The following is a 20073-nucleotide window of genomic DNA, read 5'->3' on the forward strand; positions in this document are numbered from 1 at the left end:
ATCCGTTCAATTAATCTTTAATTCTTGTTGCCTGAGTCTTGAGGTGCTGATGTAAGCACAAAGCACAAGGGCTGTCGGATTAGCACGTGAATGATCTAACTATAAGCGTGATAGCTCTAGCGAGTTATCGCGCACGAAGAATTTGTTCAATTTGACAAAACTCAAGATTCAATCGACAACGCCAACGACCTCAATCGACCTCCGAACCAGAAATTCGCCAACATGTCGTCCAACAGATTGACCTACAGACGCCGAAACCCGTGAGTTTCAATTATTCAACGTTGGAAGAAGAGCCAAATATTAATCAAAATAGATACAACACTCGATCCAACAAGGTCAGAGTTGTTAAGACCCCCGGCGGCGAGCTTCGTTATCTCCACATCAAGAAGGCCGGTACTGCACCAAAGTGCGGTGACTGCGGAATCAAATTGCCAGGTGTAAGTTGATATCTTTCGATTAAATTACGAGGGAGGAGGAAAAGCGAAAACTCGCTCGCCAAGTTGGAATACAAGCGCGAAGCATCTTTCTACATCGCTCCAGTTGTTACTTCGCGATGGCCAATATATGGGCTCCAGGCTCTCGAAAGCAGCGATGGTTGATTACAACGGACTTTTGATTATACAAAATTGGTTATGGAAATGCTAATTCATTTCCTGTAGATCCCAGCCCTCCGACCCCGCGAATACTCCCAGATCTCCCGCCCAAAGAAGACTGTTCAACGTGCCTACGGAGGATCAAGATGTGCCAACTGCGTTAGAGATCGTATCGTCAGAGCTTTCTTGATTGAGGAGCAGAAGATTGTCAAGAAGGTCCTCAAGGAGTCTCAACAAAAGAAGCGTTAAGCGGTTGATTAGTTCTGGGTCCTTTGGTGTTTGACTGGGAAGGCTGGAATGAATCGCAGCAGGAAATAGCTGTATAAATCTCAGGGCTTCCACCAATTCATGAGCTTCGACTACACTGAGTGCCCGTCCATTGTGAGGTTGGCGTCAGAATGCATAAAAGTGAATGGGGTTCGATTTGGATCTGTTCACCGGTTAGTGAAGCAGGCAATTAATCGGGGTTTTCGAGCAATTTATGAAGATATTGCAAAGACAATGTTCGCCTTTTCCTACGACTATGTGAGCCGAGTGTATCATCCCATGATGAAATCCATTCGACAAATCAGACAACCGGGAAGATGCACATCTTCAATACCGAACCAGAAAAGTCTTGAATACAGCCCCAGCAGCCTTTTGGAACTATGTATAGGTTTCACCAATGTGTGACGTCGTGACCTCCGCATCGTGATATTTGTTTCATCTCAATTTCCCTTTCTTCAAAATTTAAGCTGAAAATTCTACCTACCAGCTGCAAATCCATTCATGAATATTGACCAAGCAGAAATCGCTCTTTTTAGATATTTGACAACTAGGTAAAGGCAACAAATTACATCATGCTCTCTGGTATCAAGAAGTGATTAATCAGTCGCAGTCCCAAATACTTATTCACATAACTTACGCGACCTTGCATTAACGAGTTTTTATACCAAGTGATAACTGACTGTTCTCTAAATTTCATAAATGCTAGGTCTTATCGGTAGGTAAATATCGTTTCTCTCATCAAGTTCTCGGAAGCTCTACTATTGATGTCTGTACTCGAATTGAAAGATTGGTGTGCGTGTTGCGAAGATCTGCCTGACACTTCCTGTACACCGATCTGTTGGTTGCCCAGACAAAATAGCGCCCTGACACTTGCTTGCCGTGCCTAGTGAGCTCTGCTGTCTCAAAACCGGGCTGACATCATTAAGTTACCAACCCCAGTGGTAAGTTTCTGTCTGCGAACTCATACTTTTCAACGATAGGTGAATCTTATTCATACATACAACTTGACAACCTCAGCGCAACACCTAATGGCGCCGAATAATAACAGTCCGCTGTTCGCGTCAGGCAGACCCTCTTCCTCCAATTCCGAAGAAAGAGCTGCGGCAGAAGACGATGCGCTTCTTGGTAATCGACGAAAGAATTCCTACGAATCCAAGAGACCTGGATTCTGGAGAGAAATTGGGCTCTTTACTTGGGCTGTTGTTGCTACTGCTGCTGTCATCATCCTAAGCGTTTTATTGTCGCAAAGCCATCAAGCTCCAAAGAAGACAAAGCAAAATGGAAAGCGCAATCTTATTTTCATGGTGAGCGATGGAATGGGCCCGGCATCTTTAAGTTTGACGAGAAGCTTCCGACAATTCCAGGGAGATCTGCCCATCGATGACATTCTTCAACTCGATCAACATTTTATCGGTTCGTCGCGCACGAGATCAAGCAGCAGTCTTGTCACAGATAGTGCGGCAGGAGCTACTGCATTTAGTTGTGGAAGAAAAAGCTATAACGGCGCAATTTCTATGTTGCCTGATCACACCCCATGTGGTACTGTACTCGAAGCTGCGAAGAGAGCTGGTTATACCACAGGCTGTAAGTAAACATCTGCCATGTTCATTCAGACATTGAAGTGCTAACTCCTCCAGTGGTTGTTACAACAGATATAACGGACGCGACTCCAGCTTGCTTTGCCTCACACGTTGATTACCGAATGCAGGAGGACTCGATAGCTTTACAAGAGGTTGGGGAACATCCTCTTGGACATCGAGTCGTTGATTTGATGTTAGGCGGTGGACGCTGTCACTTCCTGCCCAACACATCAGAATCTAGTTGCAGAGCTGATGATCGCGATGTCACAAAATTGGCGCAAGACAAATACGGGTGGACATACATTGATACCAGAGAGGACTTTGACGAGTTGAAGCTTGGAAAGAAGGTTCAGCTGCCACTGTTGGGTCTATTTTCTGACACAGATATCCCTTTCGAGCTCGATCGACGAAACATGAACGATGTCTATCCTTCCCTTGATGAAATGGCAAGAACAGCCTTGACCGCACTTGAAGCTGCAACCAAGGATAGTGATAAGGGTTTCTTTCTCATGATTGAGGGAAGTCGAATCGATCATGCCGGCCATGGAAACGACCCAGTAAGTTACTATGGATCACTTGGAGGCGACATAGCAAGTCTAAGCACGAGTAGTATGACTGACTAGTTTTTTAGGCTGCCCAAGTTCACGAAGTACTTGCCTATGATCGAGCTTTCCAAAGTGTGGTCGATTTCCTGGACAAGAGCGATACTGAAGGCGCTCTTGTTGCTACAAGTGACCACGAGACTGGAGGCTTAGCTGTTGCAAGACGTAAGATATACCAGCTCACCATACCCATGAGCTATTGCTAATTCATATCCAGAACTTAATCCATCATACCCTCAATATTTATGGTACCCTGAAGTGTTGGCAAATGCTTCCCATTCATCAGAGTATCTTTCTAGGGTTCTAAGGGCTCATGTTGCTTCTTCCGAAGCGATCACCAATGGACGCCCCGTGAGTAGGCGATTCGTGAAAGAAGATCTCATCAAGAAGGGTCTTGGGGTTATGGACGCGAGTGAGGAAGAGATCGATCGCGTACTTGACAATCCGGCACTTTCTGCTTATGCTTTTGCCGATATCATCAGCCGCAGAGCACAGATCGGTTGGTCAACTCACGGTCACTCTGCTGTTGATGTCAACATATATGGCTATGGTGCTGATGTACTTCGTGGAAACCACGAAAATATCGAGGTCGGCAAATTTTTGAGAGATTATCTCAATGTTGATGTTGATGCAATCACAGCAGAACTAAACAGCAAGTCTAATGGTCAAAGTATCTCAGCTGCTTCAACCCCCGATATTCCAGATTTTGGACGATACGAAGAAAGACTCAAGAAGAACTTGCCACAATAGTTTCCAACTGCCATTTTGTCTTTTCATTATACCCAATCTTATTAGAGCTAGAATTATTGAGAATTTACGAAATTGTTTCAGAAATTTGTTGAGCAGGATCCTAGCTTCCCGTGACCTTCTTTAGCAAACTGTTTCTTCCGATTAGAGTAACACAAAATCTTCTTTGCCCGTATCAATCTCCTCATTATTCACTTAATACCATGCATGAAACAATCTTCATCACAGTCAGAGATTCAGCAAACAGCTGAAGCAGGACCCACTATCTCATCTTTTTGTGTAGCCGTTTGAGGTTTGCAAAATGCCAAACTCAAGCATCAACATCACCTTTTCGCAATCTACATGATGGTGAAATTCCGATTAGAGAAGTAGCTATCTGCTCGCATCTTTTGCTTGTTGTCGGAGGATTTTCTATGAATAGTGCGCCGTTTGAATAACCGGGGATGATGGCCCGCCTTACAGCGAAGAGTATTCTTTGCGTACAGCAAATGAAGACTCATATTGTAAAGAGCAAGTGTGTCACATTGATCAATGATGGGAATTTTGAGTTATAGGAGAATAGTGAGAGAGCTTGTGTTTCCGGTATAAGTATACTTCTTGTAGCTTCGTATCCCGAAGTCTTCTTTTGAACAATTTTTGGATTGCAAGTGTGATCATTGATCTTCCTCCCTTCCAGTTCGAATCGATCAACATCCACAATTCATCTAGCTCTCAGTCCTAAGCCCTCAGATTCATACTTGTTAGATCTCTCATCTGAACCAAAACCAATCAAATGTGCAATTACTGGAGCATAGAGCCCCTTTGCGGCCACCGCACTCTCCACGCAGGACCCAATTGTTACCTCCTCTACGTACAATTAGCACGCATCAATGATCCACGAGAATTAGCACGACCGGGCTTGCCGTTCGAACTTCCAAATGAATGTTTACCGAATCGCTGGAATATTCGGCCGAAATATGTTAATGGGTATTGCTCTTCGGAGTGTAGGAACAATGGGATTTTGTACGCAGGAAGAAGGTGCGGAGAAAGGGATGCAAAATATGGGCCGGGGAGTGAGAGAATTGGGGTAGGGTGGAGGTATTGATGGTGTGATTTTGGACATGCAAAATTCGAAAATTCGAATGTGATCACCTTGTGGATGATGACTTGAGACTGGGCATTGATATGAAATGGCTGTGCAGGGACGGTTTCTTGACGCATTGGAGGACGAAGTTCTTGATGAACGTACATAATCAGGCTTGAAATCAGGATTGGGTGTTAGTGTCGAAAATTGGGCTTTAGAACCACATTGCAGGAGTTTTTGATGGTGATGAAAATATGACTTGGATCCATGGTATCTTCAAATAGCTGGAACTTCAATAAGTGATCATTATGCCACAGACTTTGATGTAGCGAGATAGACTAGCCTGCATTTTTGGCTAAACGTTTTGATTGTGAGTACTATTACATCAAAGATTTCGTCTAGTATACGCCCAGTATGCCTTGTATGGCAACTTCCATTCTCTTGCCCTGAGCTCCGGCCTGAATACATCAAAATCGAGTTGTTCCAGCTTTTCCAGCCATAATCTCGTAGGGACTGCCTGCATAAATGCACCAAATCCTCTCTCCATATCACTGACTTGGGTGTTATCACCTTCTGCATAGTAGTGACCATCCTCATCTTGATGCTCAAACTCGTGACCTGCATCTTTACCCGCTTGGAGGTTCTTCAACATCTCCCTGGCAGTAATCAAATGATCATTTGCTCTGGTCGCCACAGTGAAAATAGCATCTTTCAAACCAGGAGCTTCTGCCCCGTGCCTCAATACATCCTCCTCTTTAACACCAGTTTCGGCCATGACATCTAATGGTAAAACGACTGCTCCTTGTCGCCCACCAGCATTGCCACCCAGAGCGCCACCAAAAGCTGCATTGTTGCTATGATGGTTTGGTGGTGGTGGAAATGCTATCAGTGGCAAACCCCTCAAAACCGCAGCAATTCCAGCCGCTTTACCGATATGACTCGCGACATGATCGGCTGCCATTGATTGTAGAGGTAAAGCTGCTAAAGTCAAGTACATTAATGTTGAATATGTATTCTCCGCGTACATCTCAAGCGCATCCATATTTGTATAAGGTCGATTATCCATATATTGTTCCCTTGTATTGATCACTTTCATAAACCAACCCTTCATCACACTTGTGCTGATTCCATCATATCGCGATTGAAGAGACGTGAGCGCATGATGTAGGAGAATGGCGACAGGTTCTTTCGGAGGTGTATTCGCAAATGTTCGGTTCAAATTATCTCGCCAGAACTGCATGCGCAATGCTCCAACTGTTGGATTTGATACAATATCTGGTATACGAGCTAATTCGATATTGAGAGCACGAATTGAAAGGTAGGCATCTCTTGTTGAGGGAGGAATAAAGGTTTGAAGAGTATACGATGGCGAATCAAACTTTCTAGACATCAATTAGACATGGGGAATTGAGAAACTCACAGGGCTCACAGAACTAACTGGATAAGATTGGAACAATATGTCCTGGCTTGATTTATATCTTCTTCAGTCAACCGGGAGGCAAATGGCGCAGGTGTACTGTAGGAGGTAGTAGCATAGGCGCATCTCGAACTGATATATGTCTTGGGACAGCTTTGGAGCCGACGCAGAATTTGTGATTTGTACATTAGAATTATTGTTGTTGCGGGTGACTAGTGAATGAATTGTAAATTGCAAATTCTTTATAATTGTCCCTCTTCGAATAGTTATATGTACATTGACAAAGCTGTTAACAAAATAATATACAAGGATAAGATAAGAACCCCCGACGTCACTAAACATCTTAATTATTTTTTGTCGCGTCCGTCCATCGCGTGACTGCGCGTTTCCATCAAATCAGCAGTGGAATATTACTCAGTTTGCTCTCGCTTTTTGTTTTTGTTTTGAAATGACAAATTTAATTCGTGTGAGAATTCCATAGCTTCTGCGGGTATGGAGGGGCCTCCAGCAAAGAGAAGAAGGTTCTTTACGGAAACAGCTGAGGGTTTGGAATCTTCACCAGGTGATGAGGCGACAAATGTACCAGATGAAATCGACGCGCTGCCTCCAGCAATTGCCTGCTCCACAAACGAAATCAGAGACCAGAATCCTCAAGATGATCAAGTTTTGGAGGAAAGAACCCTTGCTGGAGATTCGCAGACTATATTCGACCAGGAAATGTTTGAAAACTTCATTGGCGACAAAGTGACTCCGGAAGAACTGAAAGGGTTACGAGAGGCGTCTGGAAATGATATAGAGAAGGCTGTGAATATGTACTTTGATGGATCTTGGAAACGACCTACGCTTGTCTCTGGTCTCTCCAGATCTTCGTCAAACTCCAGAAGCGCTTTTAGTTCTTTCGCGAAGTCTGCAAATGGCGGTACTGTTGATGGCCCTAAGCCAAGCTCTCCAAAATCAAACACCTCGTCAAGAACAGTCTCGCCTCATCGAATCATGCCAGAATATCGGTATATAGGAGCATTTGGGGTTGGAGGCTGGGCTACGAAGAGTGGAACAAATTTAATCAAACATGGCGAAGTTGTGCGGATAGAGCGTCAAAAGATACAACCACCCAAGACACCGGCCGGAAGGGGGAAAGGCAGAACATCAGTAGCTCAAACATTACCAAAACCTAATAGCGCTGCAGCACGGCGTGTCGATGTCATTGTACGTTTTACCAATTCGAAGGGGTTTGAAGTTGGTCGTCTTCCTCAAGAAACGGCAAATTGGGTTTCTACTTTAATTGATCAAAGAATATGCAAGTTCGAGGGTACATGTGTATATGCGCCTGAAAGAATTCGTACCAATGATACTGTCTTCCTCCAACTCAGGTGCTCATTGTTAAGGACTGCTTTCGATGACCGCAGTTTCCAGGCACCTGATAATCGGGTAACTGGTTTTTTTGAAGAGAAAGAAAGTTCTGAAGAAAAGGGTCTAAGACTCCGTCAGGTCGCGTTAGTTAATTTATTTCAAGAGATTAATCTACTTCCTACGCAAACGAGCGAAGCAACCGCAAAACATAAGCGTCAGGGACTTTTAAGTGCTGCAGAGGCAGCTGAACATTATGATAAAGATGAATCTAAAATTACTGGTTCGGGCACTGCCACTCCCCCATCTGAAGAGGCAGAGGAAGGAAAAGAACTTGAGCAAGACCAACTTGACACGTTATATAGCAAAGCTCAATCCTTTGATTTTAATGCTCCTGAGGCAGAACCAGCAAAAAGTTTTGCAATGGATTTGCGACCATATCAAAAGCAAGCATTGTATTGGATGATGGCGAAAGAGCGCGACGAGCAAGATAATAAGAGGAAAGCCTCGATGCATCCTCTGTGGGAAGAGTACGCTTGGCCTTTGAAGGACATGGATGATAAAGAGGTCATTCAAATTGCTAATCAAGATAAATTCTACGTCAATCCATATTCCGGTGCACTTTCCTTAGATTTCCCTCTTCAGGAACAGCATTGTCTTGGAGGCATTCTTGCCGATGAGATGGGTCTAGGCAAGACTATTGAGATGATGAGTCTTATCCACTCTAGTAAGTCTGATGTGGCTATGCGGCTCGATGAGAAGCGCTCAAAGGCTACATCAGTAAACAGTTTGCCTCGACTTCCAGCCAATTCATCATCTGTAGAAAGGGCACCCTGTACAACTTTGGTCGTGGCACCAATGTCCCTTCTTGCTCAATGGCAAAGTGAAGCCGAAAATGCTTCCAGGGATGGAACAATGAAGAGTATTGTTTATTATGGTAGTGATAAAACAGCAAATCTTCAAGCTCTTTGCTGTGAAGCTAACGCTGCATCGGCTCCTAATGTTGTTATTACAAGCTATGGTGTCATATTGTCTGAGTTCAATCAAGTTACTGCTAGGAATGGTGATAAGGGTGGTCATGGAGGTTTATTTTCGCTCTCATTCTTCCGGGTAATTTTGGATGAAGCTCATTATATTAAAAACCGGCAGTCTAAAACCGCGAAAGCATGTAAGTCCAATCTGAATATATTATGGGACCAAAGAATGATAGCAATTGTCTTGTTATTGTTAACATTCTGTGAACCTTGACACTGACTGGCCCAACTTTCTAGGCTATGAGATTGCTGCCGAGCATCGATGGGCACTTACTGGTACACCCATTGTTAATCGATTAGAAGATCTTTTCAGCTTGGTTCGATTCTTAAGAGTAGAACCTTGGAGCAATTTCTCTTTTTGGAAAACATTCATCACAATACCATTTGAATCCAAAGAATTTATGCGTGCCCTTGATGTCGTTCAAACGGTACTGGAACCTCTAGTGCTCCGTCGAACAAAAGACATGAAGACACCAAATGGTGAAGCGCTAGTTCCTTTACCCAAAAAGACCATCGATATTGTCGAAATCGAACTATCAGAAGCCGAACGCGAAGTCTATGATCACATTTTCACGAGAGCCAAACGTACCTTCTCAGCCAACATCGAAGCAGGCACAGTTCTCAAAGCCTATACAAGTATCTTTGCTCAAATCCTCCGACTTCGTCAATCATGCTGTCATCCCATTCTAACCCGTAACCAAAACCTAGTAGCTGATGAAGAAGATGCTGCTGAAGCCGCAGACGCTGCAAGTGGCCTTTCAGATGACATGGATCTTCAGCATCTCATCGAGCGCTTCAAGCTCAACGAAGAATCAATCGATACCAATATCTTCGGGGCACATGTCCTCGAACAAATCCGCGACGAAGCAGAAAATGAATGTCCAATCTGTTCGGAAGAACCAATGATCGAACAAACAGTCACCGGGTGCTGGCATTCAGCGTGCAAAAAATGTTTACTAGATTACATCAAACATCAAACCGACAGAGGTGAAAGTCCCCGTTGTTTCAGCTGTCGCGAACGCATCAATCCACATGATATTTTCGAAGTGGTAAAAGATGAAGGACATCCCGAGAGTGTAAATGGGAAAATTAAAATAAGTCTTCAGCGAATCGGCTCCAATGGGTCGGCGAAAATCGCAGCTCTGTTATCGAATCTCAAATCCATACGGAAAGAATCTCCGTCTATGAAATCAGTTGTGTTTAGTCAATTCACATCTTTTCTCTCTTTGATCGAACCTACTTTAACGAGGTCCTCGATCCCATTTTTGAGATTGGATGGTTCGATGCCGCAGAAAGCGAGAGCGGCAGTTCTAGCTCGGTATAAAGATAGTGAGAAGGGGATTGTGCTTCTACTTAGTTTGAGAGCGGGAGGAGTGGGATTGAATCTGACGATGGCGAAGAGAGTTTTTATGATGGATCCGTGGTGGAGTTTTGCGGTGGAGGCACAGGCGATTGATAGAGTGCATCGGATGGGACAGGTGGGGGAGGTGGTGGTTAAGAGATTTATTGTGAAGGGGAGTGTAGAGGAAAGAATGTTGAGGGTGCAGGAGAGGAAGAAATTTATGTGAGTTTTTGTGATTCTTGAGATTCTTTTACTTTTGGGGAGGGGTTGCATTAAGGAATGGGAAGTGGAATAGATGCTAATGGTTTATAGTGCGAGCTCACTAGGTATGATGAGTGACGAGGAAAAGAAATTACAAAGAATCGAGGATATCAAGGAACTTCTTTCCTAAACATCATATTCTAGAGTAATGGATTATAACGGTAACAAGCAAGCTTGCTGAAGTCAAGCGAGGAACCCCGGCATAGGAGATGCGAGGTGGATAGATAAATAAATAGATAGATGGATGGATGGATGAGTAAATAAGTCAAACGACAGATGAAGCAAGACATACTATTCGAAAGATGATACAAGCTTTGTATATACATACATACCGATTAGGTAGCGTATATTGTATATTTTATTATAACCCTATGGGTATATACATCTACTTATCCATATCCATATCCATATCCATCCACCAACTCAGCCTCACTCACCTCCACATCATGGAGAGAAGAGAAAGGATAGTCGGAGATGTAGATACACCTATCAACCCATCCACTTAATAGAAAACCAATGGAAGAGAATAGAATGGAATCGCATCAAGCAAATATCCTTCGTGTATATAATCCTCATCTAGATAGGTGTGCAAATCTATTCGTGTTATCATCATCATCATCACAGCCAGTATAGAATAGAGTCGAACAAAGGTGGTAGATAGATAGATATCTCAATTGGTTTATTATTTATTGTTTATTATTATATGCATATGAATATATATATAACCAGTAGGTAGGTATTTATAAATAGATTCCTATAGATATCTACGTAGATACCTATATAGATACTTATGATATATATATCATCTATAATATAATCTATAATATCTACTCTTGTTGTATGTTTAACTATAGAGAGAGAGAGAGAGAGAGAGAGCTAGCTACTACTCACTACACTATACCTGCAAGGTACTAAGTAAACTGTTATAGACAAATAGAAATATAAATAGAAATAGAAATAGAACTACTCAATTTTCTCTCTCCCTCCCTTCCTCCCTAATAAAAATACCCTCAAATCTTTCATAACCCACAATCTATAATCCATAACCCCAAACCAACACCAAGCTCTTCAATACCCAACATCCAAACATCCAAACATCCAAATACCCAATCAAGCACCAAACAAAGTAGGTACCTATCTAAATACCCCCCTCCATTCAGCCCAGCATCCCCATCCAACAAGTAAGTAAGTAAACAAATAAAATCAACAACCAAGGTACCCACCCACTAGACACCTACCTAGTAGATAAATAAACAAAGCGAAAATGCGAAGAGTGAGATGAGATGAGATGAGATGTTTATTTTTATAATATAGATACCTAGATAGGTATCTATATCTATATTTATATTTACCTACCTACCTACCTACCTACCTACTTACCCACTTATCTACTAGATAGGTAGCAAGAGAAAATTCAAAATATCAATTCAATCATGACCGCACCACAGAACTCAGAAAACACACAAACAAACAAGCAGATAGATAAATCCCGAAAAGTTGATTCCATTCCAATTCATTCAATTAAATAGCTAATTAAGCAATACCACTTCTGTATATATGTATATAGGTATCTAAACAATTACTAATAACGCTATGTAGGTATATTCTCTTTTCTTCTCATCTCTTCTCCTCTCCTCTCATCTCATCTCATCCCCACAAACAAGAGTAGAATTGTATTCCCTTTGAATCTAAAAAAAACTCCGTTTTTATTCCATCCCAATTCATTTCAATTCACAAGCATAAACATATGCAAGTGAAGATCCGTCCATAATTTAGGGGGGTATATCCGAACAAAGCAAGTACGCCTTTAGCCCAAAGCAAATATCAAATCCTCTCTTTTTTTTTTCCCCGGATGCTCTATGTAAATGCATCTAATCTTCCCAAACGCCGATAATTTTCAAAGATTCATGAGTCATGAGATGTATATCTGATTAATGAGCTCCGTGGTCACTTCCATTTGCGCCATCCAAGGCGGGTAACTGTTCATAATCGGGAATGGGGGGTCCGTCATATAATTCCGAGTTGACATACGTTGGGGGACTGGCGGGAACATTCTCATATAGAGGAGGTTGTTCCTCATCCCATGAGATGCCCAAGCCCGATCTCTCGGTAACGGTGAGGTTGAAGTGCATTCTTAAGACTCTTGCGCCTCCCGTTGGTGTTACTTGTGTGGGTTTTTTGATAGGTGCGAATTCTTCGGAAACAATCATCTCGACAATGAGAGTGTGGGAGACTTCTGTACCATCCTCAGCTTTCATATCGCAGATTGGTTTTGCATCAGGACGAATCGAGATGGGAAATTCGATTTCAATGGCTCCATCCGCGGTATCGTAATTTGATTTCCATCCAGATTTAATCTCCTCGGTAGCTAGAGTACGGGAATCTTGATGGGCAGCACCTTTCTTGTTCTCACCTTCCTTGGTCACTTTTGAGGCATGTTTGGGGCATGCTGGTGAGATAACTTTGTGAGTTTCATCCAGACGCCATGTCAAACGCTTCAACTTCCAATGGTTCTGTGTCTTTGCGTCCACATTACGGTTGACAACACCATCCATGCGCATGGAAATGTTTGCTTCACCAATTGGATAGATGACGGGAGGAAGTTGACAGTTGGCAGTCAAATTTGTTGGTGGAAAGATTCGGATCGAGTTTCGAGGTGTGTCGGAAGGGATGATGGCACGCTTGATGTTGAGGATGTGGGAAAGTTTCATTGGCTCGCCAGTCTTTGGCACTAATGTAGCTTTGAGGACGTATTCGATGTTAGACAAGCTACCCTTCATACTTGCGGGTAGATGTCCAGGAAGGAGGAAGCTGAATGGAAAGTCATGTTCGCCTATAAATTTACATTAGAATTTTTGAACATTAATATGAGAATGCAATGTAGTGAAAATTACCTTTGCGGAGTGTAGCTGGACCTTGAAGGAAATTCCAAGTTGTCAAATCCTTTGATTGGTGGGTACATTCCTGGCAATGCGCATGGAATGGTTTCTTTTGCGTGACCTCCAATGCCAATCGCATTTTGAAAGACTCAATTGCAAATTTCTCATCGTGAATGTGTAACTTTAATTGACCCGAGAGTAATGCGCCGGTACTCGAGCTGGTAGAACCATAGAGAACCAATGGAGGTGACTCAATGGCACAGTCAAGTGTTGCACCATGATATTGAGGAATGGATTTCGATGAAGTTTTGGGTGAGTGAAGACCGGGTATCGAAATACGTTTGTGTGGAAGAGAAAGGTCGGGCATCTTGGCTGCTTTGTCTTCTGCTATAGAAGAGGCTGATGAAGATGGTGTGCGACTTTTCAATGATGGTCTACTACTTGAATTCCTTCTAGAAGTTTTCTTTCCTTCAGTTGGTAAATCGAATGGATGGGAATGAGATCGAAAGAACGACGTAACGTGTTGCATTGTTGCAGGCATTGGTGGGGTCTTTTGGTGGTGGCGTCTTGGACAAGGGAAATAGAGTTTTTTTCTTTCTTTCCGTTTGGCAACCGCAGAACAGTATTGATACTGCTTTTAATAGTAAACTTTCATTCGTGTTGGAAGACGTTGAGTTGGAAGTGGTGGTTTGCTCCAAAGTACCCTAGTAAGTAAGAGTGAATGACTGGTGAAAAAGGTGAGAGGTGAGAGGTGAGAGGCGAGAGTTGGAGAATTTGAATATCTTTTTGGGGATGATGTGATGAGTGAGTGAGATATCAAATAGAAGAAGAAGAGGATGATGATGTAATATATAAATCTGTGATATGTAATGTAGGTATGTATTTTGGGAAGATATTTTAGTGATTTTGATATAGAGTTTTAATATTCTCTTTGTTTGTGTGGAGATGTGAAGGGGTATATATAGCTTGAGTATCGTGTGTATATGTCTGTTGTATATATCGTATGTCTGTACGTATGTATATATATGAATGAATGAAGCAGTGACGGAAATATTATATTTTGATATTGAATCGTGAGACGAGTATTAAGCACCTTGTTGGAAGAGAACAGGAAAGGACTGGAGCTACTATACATATTATAGTATTGTATATAAAAATTGCACATGTAAAAGACGACTAAACTACTAAACTACTAAACTACTAAACTACTAAACTACTAAACTACTAGACCACTATAGTATCACCATACATACCCGTGGACGTCTCTTACCTGCTCATTAGACATTCTTCTCCCATTCTCCCATTCTCCCTTCCCTTTCGAGGAATTCTATGTGTCAAATGGATTTCTAGTCCACCAGAATTTGAAGTCTGTGATTTCATCTTTTCCCTGGTTACTAGGTACACATGCCAAAAAAAGATGAGCCATTGCCCCTCAACATGGGAAAATTCGAATTAACCCTGTGGTTGTTATGGGTCATGGACCATGGTGCATTGTTCCTGTTCTGCGGCTGCTCAGACTCAAATACTAAATTTATTATTATTATGGGGAAAAGAAGAAGAAAAAATCGATTTTACCGGTGATGGAGAACGCCGGAATGTCGTCTGTGTGTGTTATTACTACCTACAGTAGTTGGTCTGTCGTTAGTCTGTACATGGTATGTTTTTGGTCCAGCCGTTTTGTTTGGTGTTTCTAAGTTCTAACTGCTGTGACCGGTCTGATTTCACGCGGTTAAACATCGCACGAGTCGTAGATCATGGGACTAGAAGCATAGAGATTCTACACCGCAGAATGAAGTGTAGATGTAGGTATGTGTATGTATTTAGGTACAGTAGTAGGTACAGTAGTAGGTACAGTAGTAGGTATGTGTATGTACATGGTCAGGAAACTCTTTGAACCCTTTGAACTCTTTGAGGACTAGGTAGGTAGGTAGGTAGGTAGGTAGGTAGGTATGGTCTCGAGGCTAATTCTCTATATTCATCCGTGAAGCTTACTAGGTACCTAGGTATTGAAGGCGTATCATCACCAGAGCTCAATTGATTTGAATTATATTATTATATGGGAATATCAAATTCTACGGTAGTGCCAACGAAAGTACATATTCATACTTACGTAGATATTCAATGTTGACTACCTACTCAACTCACCTCAAGCAAAAGAATCTGTATTTCCCTTTTAGATGTCAGGTAGCTATAGAGTAGCATTGTAAAGGAGGACCTACATACTCCTAAACACCTCCCTTGTAAGGAATTACGTTTAGCTTCTTCTGGGGTACGCCCTGTGGATCCAGTGCATTCAACGTCAAACTTTTTTTCAAGCCAGTCAAATTCAAAGGTTTAAACAGCTGATGAGCAATCAGATCGATGACTGGTCAAATGTGCGTGAACACTGCTATACTGACTATCGTACACTTGGATATGGTAGTTGGTTGAAAGCACGTCAGCAAGTTCATATTCCTTTTGCGATGCATACGATGTATGAGCCTTGGAGTCTAGGAGTCTATGGATCCAGAAGTCTACTTCGTATACATCTATGACACTACCCCGATGGCCAGCCAGCTACTCGGCCTGTGGCTATTCTAAGATCACGACCGGACCTGAGTCTTCTATCCGAAGAAACGGCCATGTTATGATTGAGACCCTCGCAATTGTTCTTCCTCGCCAATGATGTACTGTACAGTCTGTACTACTATATATTACGATTCTTCCAGGCACAATGACGGAAATCCAAGGATTATTTTCAGGATTATCAAGGGGTCGTATGCCAAGCGATATTGATGGGCGAAGAGACATCGCACTAATTCCTACACAGATGAAGCGTTTCATGATATTACATTACTACCTTGTAAACGGTAGTGCTTAGACATTGATATTGAGGATGGCAAACTTTCACGAATACGATATTTCTCAATTCCCCATTACTGTACATCGAGTTCGCTCCAAGGAGCTGCACCTCCTGAGTCCTAACATTTCTTCGATTCGTGTTCAACTCCGCAAAAAAAAATCAACCCAAAATTGTGACAGCACGAAGAACACGATGGTGATATCACCACATTATGTGATTGATGATGGTTGTGGACTCTGGAATAACCCTTAGAATCATATTGAACCAATCTCAAGCCAGTCAACGATCGTCACCCATATTATGATATTCTCTTTAGGCCATAAGGCTTGGAGCTCACGCCATCAAATGAAATATGGAGAATCTGGTAGATCATTCACATTATGAAGCGATATGCGAGCATGTCATCCATCCATCAATTAAAACTCCATTTCGGCCCACTCCGATTTTTTTTTTGATCTTCTAGAATCTTTTGGTTGTCAAGGGGATTCGCAATATGCTTCCACTGTCAGCCATCGACAGCAAGAATTATCATGAAATTACGAATGATTACTAACTCATGGTGCAATCAATTCCAACACATGCGGGGAAATGATACAATTCTCGAGAGTCTACAGTCTACAGCCTACTGTGTCAAGCTGTGCAACTTTTGAGAATTGTCTAGTATTTATCCATGAGTTGGTGACTCGTACATTGGGGTTAAATCCCAATCCCCCCACAGAATGGCGTTGCACAATTGAATTTCTCCTCGGAGAGAATCATGTGCTTGACGCCTTCCAATTTGATCCTCTCCATCGGATCTATGGCTTCACCTCATGAATACCTAGGTACGGAAGAGAACAAGCGACGACATGGTATTATTTTCCATTCTCACCGTGATACACCGTGAACTTTCATCAACCATTCCAGCAAGAATCCCCAAAATCGGGATATACCTTCCCAATCCGGCTGGATCTGACAATAGCCGCAAAACCCCATGTGATTCCATCGAGTAAGAATAATCACATTCGACGACAAACTGGAAACGCATCGTGCAACGAACGTCCATCTTAATTTTCATCGCTGTTCACAATTCCAGACCGGTCTCTCAGCTGTCCAATGAAACCCGGAAGACCTTCTCAAATCCTATTCGATCATATTCAATACCTGTTACATAACATTAAACCTCATTTTGTCGAATCCTTCACCACTTTTCATGGCCCTCATGCCCTCGTCAATATCAAGAGTGGAAGAATCACGGCGAGGTGGGAAGATTTACTCGATGAGATCCACAGGTAGGTACCTTAAGTATCCACCATCGTGTACTGTCGAACAGTTGAACGCATACCCAAAAAAAAATTCAGATCTTCCAAGCTTTCCAGATGATACTAAATTAGCATGAGAAATTTTTAAAGAAATTTTAGACTTCCCGTCGCTTCGCTCACGGTCCAAGTCGGCTGTATCTCCACTCATGTACCGCATGTACCCTCGATTGCACTTTTCTAGAAATCTGATGTTTTGCGTACGAGATGAATTCTACCGAGAAAAAGCGAAAGACATGGCGTGACAAAATCTTCCGATTGGATCATACGGATTCGGGGCTGTCCTTCCTTGATCTTTAATGACTCAGGGGGAAGACACGCAAATTCTTCCCCGGTTCGGCGGCTGTCTGTCTCCATATGAAATTTTTCTTTGACCAGCAGGGCAGCAAAATTTGGTGCAAAGCTTGAAGCTTGAGCCTTGAAGCTTCTTCTTCGTTTTTCGCTCACCGATGAAAGCCGATTCTGTGGATCTTTTCTACCTCCACAATTGAAAAGGAGAGCAGGGAGACCCCGAAATAGGAGAGATTCTAGAGTTCCAGAATCTAGATGGTAAAAAGCCCCATCCTTTCATCGTGTTACCTTTTTTGCAGGCCTCAGGAATTGAAAATTCATCATCACTATGGAAACGAACGGTGAGGAATGTATTGTTGGAGAATTGGAGTTTGAATGAATAAATGTGAAGAGTGGAGCCTTTTCTTTTCCTGCTACGTACGGAGTACGTGCATGGTTGTTGCGTTGCAAACTTGCAATTGACAGATCATGATGGATGAAACGAAACGTCAAATCTGGGCAGGGGGATGTGGTTCTTGCGAGACGAATGATCATCCTCTGGTGAATTTTCTTCACTGTTTCTTCAACGGTAGGTAGGTGGAGATTAGTATGGGTGGGTAATAGGTATGAGAGGTATAGAGTGTCGAGAGTCGAGACGGTTTTGAATGTGATGGGTGCATCAGTTAACGTTGCTGGCATGTTACAGATGACCAAGTATGTGTATCGTTGGCTTTCTCTTCTCCACAAGTGAAAGAGTCCAGATGCATATGGGCAGAGTATCAAAGTCGACAGAAAGTCTATTCAACAATAGCCCTGTGGTCAAATATCCACGCGCACTGTATTCATTCCAGCAGTAGTGCTGTGGATTTAAGATCATAAAAATCTTCTAACATTCATCGCAACAAGATATCATTCCACGGTTTGGCATCAGGATATCACAGTCTTCATCATTCTTGAAGGGCAAACCTGCATGGCGAGCGCCGGTTTCCGTTATGGTGGTCAACTAAATCATTAGTAGGTAATCTTTCCCACTTCACATCCCACACCCATAACATCATCGACTATTCGATCTCAAACCACCATCTTCTTTCTTGATCCATATCGAATTTTCTCCCCCTCTTCCCCAGTAATACTAGATGAATATCCTACTTACAATCCATCAATCTACCTACCTCCTACGTACATCACTTTACCCTCTCCCCCAAATCTCACATCCCCTCCCCTCCCACAAACCACAAAAAACTCAGCAATCGCACGCACGCACGCTCCCATCCCAATACTTCAAGTCCAAGTCCAACTCCAACTGCAACTCACTAAAAGCCCTGTCCTGCCCTGCCATGCCATGCCTAACTAAATTCCCTTACTAAAAAAACCCTTCTAAACTCTCCCCACCAAACCCAAACAAACCCTCTATCAATCCATCCGCCCCACATGAACAAATAACTATACCTCAACAACCGAACCAACCAACCAACTACGCAGATACATTTCCTCACATCAAAATTATTTTTTTGATTTTGATTTTTTCCCCCCCCCAAAAAATAAAAGAAAATAAAATAAATGCCAAAAGATACAAACACAATCAACTATTTGACCTACGCAGGGATCGAACCTGCAATCTCTTGATTCGTAGTCAAGCGCCTTGCCATTGGGCCAGCAGGCCGGGATTTGGATATTTGAATGGTTTGTTGAAGGAGGGTGGGGGAGGGGGGTTATGTTGTAATGGGGAGATGGGAGTGTGGAGGAGAGGTAGGGGAGAGGAGGAGGAGAGGAGAGGAGAGGAGAGGAGAGGAGAGGAGAGGAGAGGAGAGGAGATATGTATATATCTTTTTTTACTTTCTGATATATAAAAGGAGTATAGGAAGGAGTACCTAGGTAGTATAGAAGAAGTAGGAAATAAATAGATATAGATATAGTGCGAGCGAAATGATAAGGAGCTTGGGAAGGTAAGGAAGGAACTTGGAAGGAAAGGAAGGGTGTGATTATACTCTTTTTTGAGGTGGAGGGGGAGGGGGAGGGTTTGTTAAGTGAGGAGGTAGGGTAGGGAGGGAGGTGGGGAGGTAGATTTGGTGTGTATATTTATGCTTTGATGTTTATGGTTTGAAATATTGAAATGTTTGATTATGATAGTGTGAGTGTTGAATATGAGTATGTATCATATATTATGGATACAATTTCTTCTTTTGGGAGAATAGGAAGGGGAACAGGGGAGGAAACAAAGGGTGAGGATGAGAAGAAGGAGGGATAGGAATAGCATGTTTCTTTAGTTTTTGGATGGATGTGTGTGTGGATGTGTGGATGTGTGGATGTGTATATGGTTAATTAGTTGGGATTGGAGTTGTTCATTGTGGTACTGTGGTGCTGTGATATGTGATATGTGATGGTAGGATGGTGGAATAGAGTGGGTATATATGTGTTTCTTTCTTTCTATCTCTTAGTAGAAGAGGAGGATCAGGAGGAGGAGAAGGAGAGCATAGATTTTTTTCTTTCCCAATGAGTTTATCTTTGTTCTGGCTGGGTTGGTTGGGTGT

The 20073-nt window shown here is 42.6% G+C and overlaps 5 protein-coding genes across 5 annotated transcripts; 3 read left to right on the plus strand and 2 right to left on the minus strand.

Annotated features, from left to right (window-relative positions):
• Positions 1-222: 222 nt before the first annotated feature.
• EAF02_006310 (uncharacterized protein) lies at positions 223-842 on the plus strand (the record flags this gene model as incomplete). The annotated part of the gene is made up of 3 exons (XM_038902358.1): positions 223-260; positions 314-437; positions 660-842. 3 exons carry the CDS (start codon positions 223-225, stop codon positions 840-842), a joined length of 345 nt encoding a protein of 114 aa, XP_038757578.1.
• Positions 843-1888: 1046 nt separating this feature from the next.
• On the plus strand, positions 1889-3792 carry EAF02_006311 (uncharacterized protein; the record flags this gene model as incomplete). The annotated part of the gene is made up of 4 exons (XM_038902359.1): positions 1889-2444; positions 2498-2997; positions 3072-3207; positions 3260-3792. The coding sequence occupies 4 exons, from the start codon at positions 1889-1891 to the stop codon at positions 3790-3792; spliced, it is 1725 nt and encodes a 574-aa protein (XP_038757579.1).
• A 1415-nt stretch (positions 3793-5207) lies between these two features.
• Positions 5208-6542, minus strand: EAF02_006312 (uncharacterized protein). Its single transcript, XM_038902360.1, has 2 exons — positions 6291-6542; positions 5208-6234 (listed from the first exon to the last, which is right to left on the minus strand). The coding sequence occupies exons 1-2, from the start codon at positions 6455-6457 to the stop codon at positions 5238-5240; spliced, it is 1164 nt and encodes a 387-aa protein (XP_038757580.1). The 5' UTR covers positions 6458-6542; the 3' UTR covers positions 5208-5237.
• A 150-nt stretch (positions 6543-6692) lies between these two features.
• On the plus strand, positions 6693-10796 carry EAF02_006313 (uncharacterized protein). The gene is made up of 3 exons (XM_038902361.1): positions 6693-8784; positions 8888-10214; positions 10305-10796. The coding sequence occupies exons 1-3, from the start codon at positions 6762-6764 to the stop codon at positions 10381-10383; spliced, it is 3429 nt and encodes a 1142-aa protein (XP_038757581.1). The 5' UTR covers positions 6693-6761; the 3' UTR covers positions 10384-10796.
• Positions 10797-12184: 1388 nt separating this feature from the next.
• Positions 12185-13661, minus strand: EAF02_006314 (uncharacterized protein; the record flags this gene model as incomplete). The annotated part of the gene is made up of 2 exons (XM_038902362.1): positions 12185-13086; positions 13148-13661. The coding sequence occupies 2 exons, from the start codon at positions 13659-13661 to the stop codon at positions 12185-12187; spliced, it is 1416 nt and encodes a 471-aa protein (XP_038757582.1).
• Positions 13662-20073: the final 6412 nt, after the last annotated feature.

Source organism: Botrytis sinoallii, assembly GCF_014898435.1.
Source record: "Botrytis sinoallii strain Bc 23 chromosome Unknown BSIN_010, whole genome shotgun sequence".
NCBI classification, from domain to species: Eukaryota; Fungi; Ascomycota; class Leotiomycetes; order Helotiales; family Sclerotiniaceae; genus Botrytis; species Botrytis sinoallii.

Bases quoted from the DNA above. Each gene is read 5' to 3' on its own strand.
- EAF02_006312 (XM_038902360.1), bottom strand. From the start codon at position 6,457: ATGTACAAATCACAAATTCTGCGTCGGCTCCAAAGCTGTCCCAAGACA. The intron at 6,235-6,290 runs GTTAGTTCTGTG...ATTGATGTCTAG, and splicing joins TATTGTTCCAATCTTATCCA to AAAGTTTGATTCGCCATCGT.
- EAF02_006313 (XM_038902361.1), top strand. From the start codon at position 6,762: ATGGAGGGGCCTCCAGCAAAGAGAAGAAGGTTCTTTACGGAAACAGCT. The intron at 8,785-8,887 runs GTAAGTCCAATC...CCAACTTTCTAG, and splicing joins GTCTAAAACCGCGAAAGCAT to GCTATGAGATTGCTGCCGAG. The intron at 10,215-10,304 runs GTGAGTTTTTGT...AATGGTTTATAG, and splicing joins CAGGAGAGGAAGAAATTTAT to TGCGAGCTCACTAGGTATGA.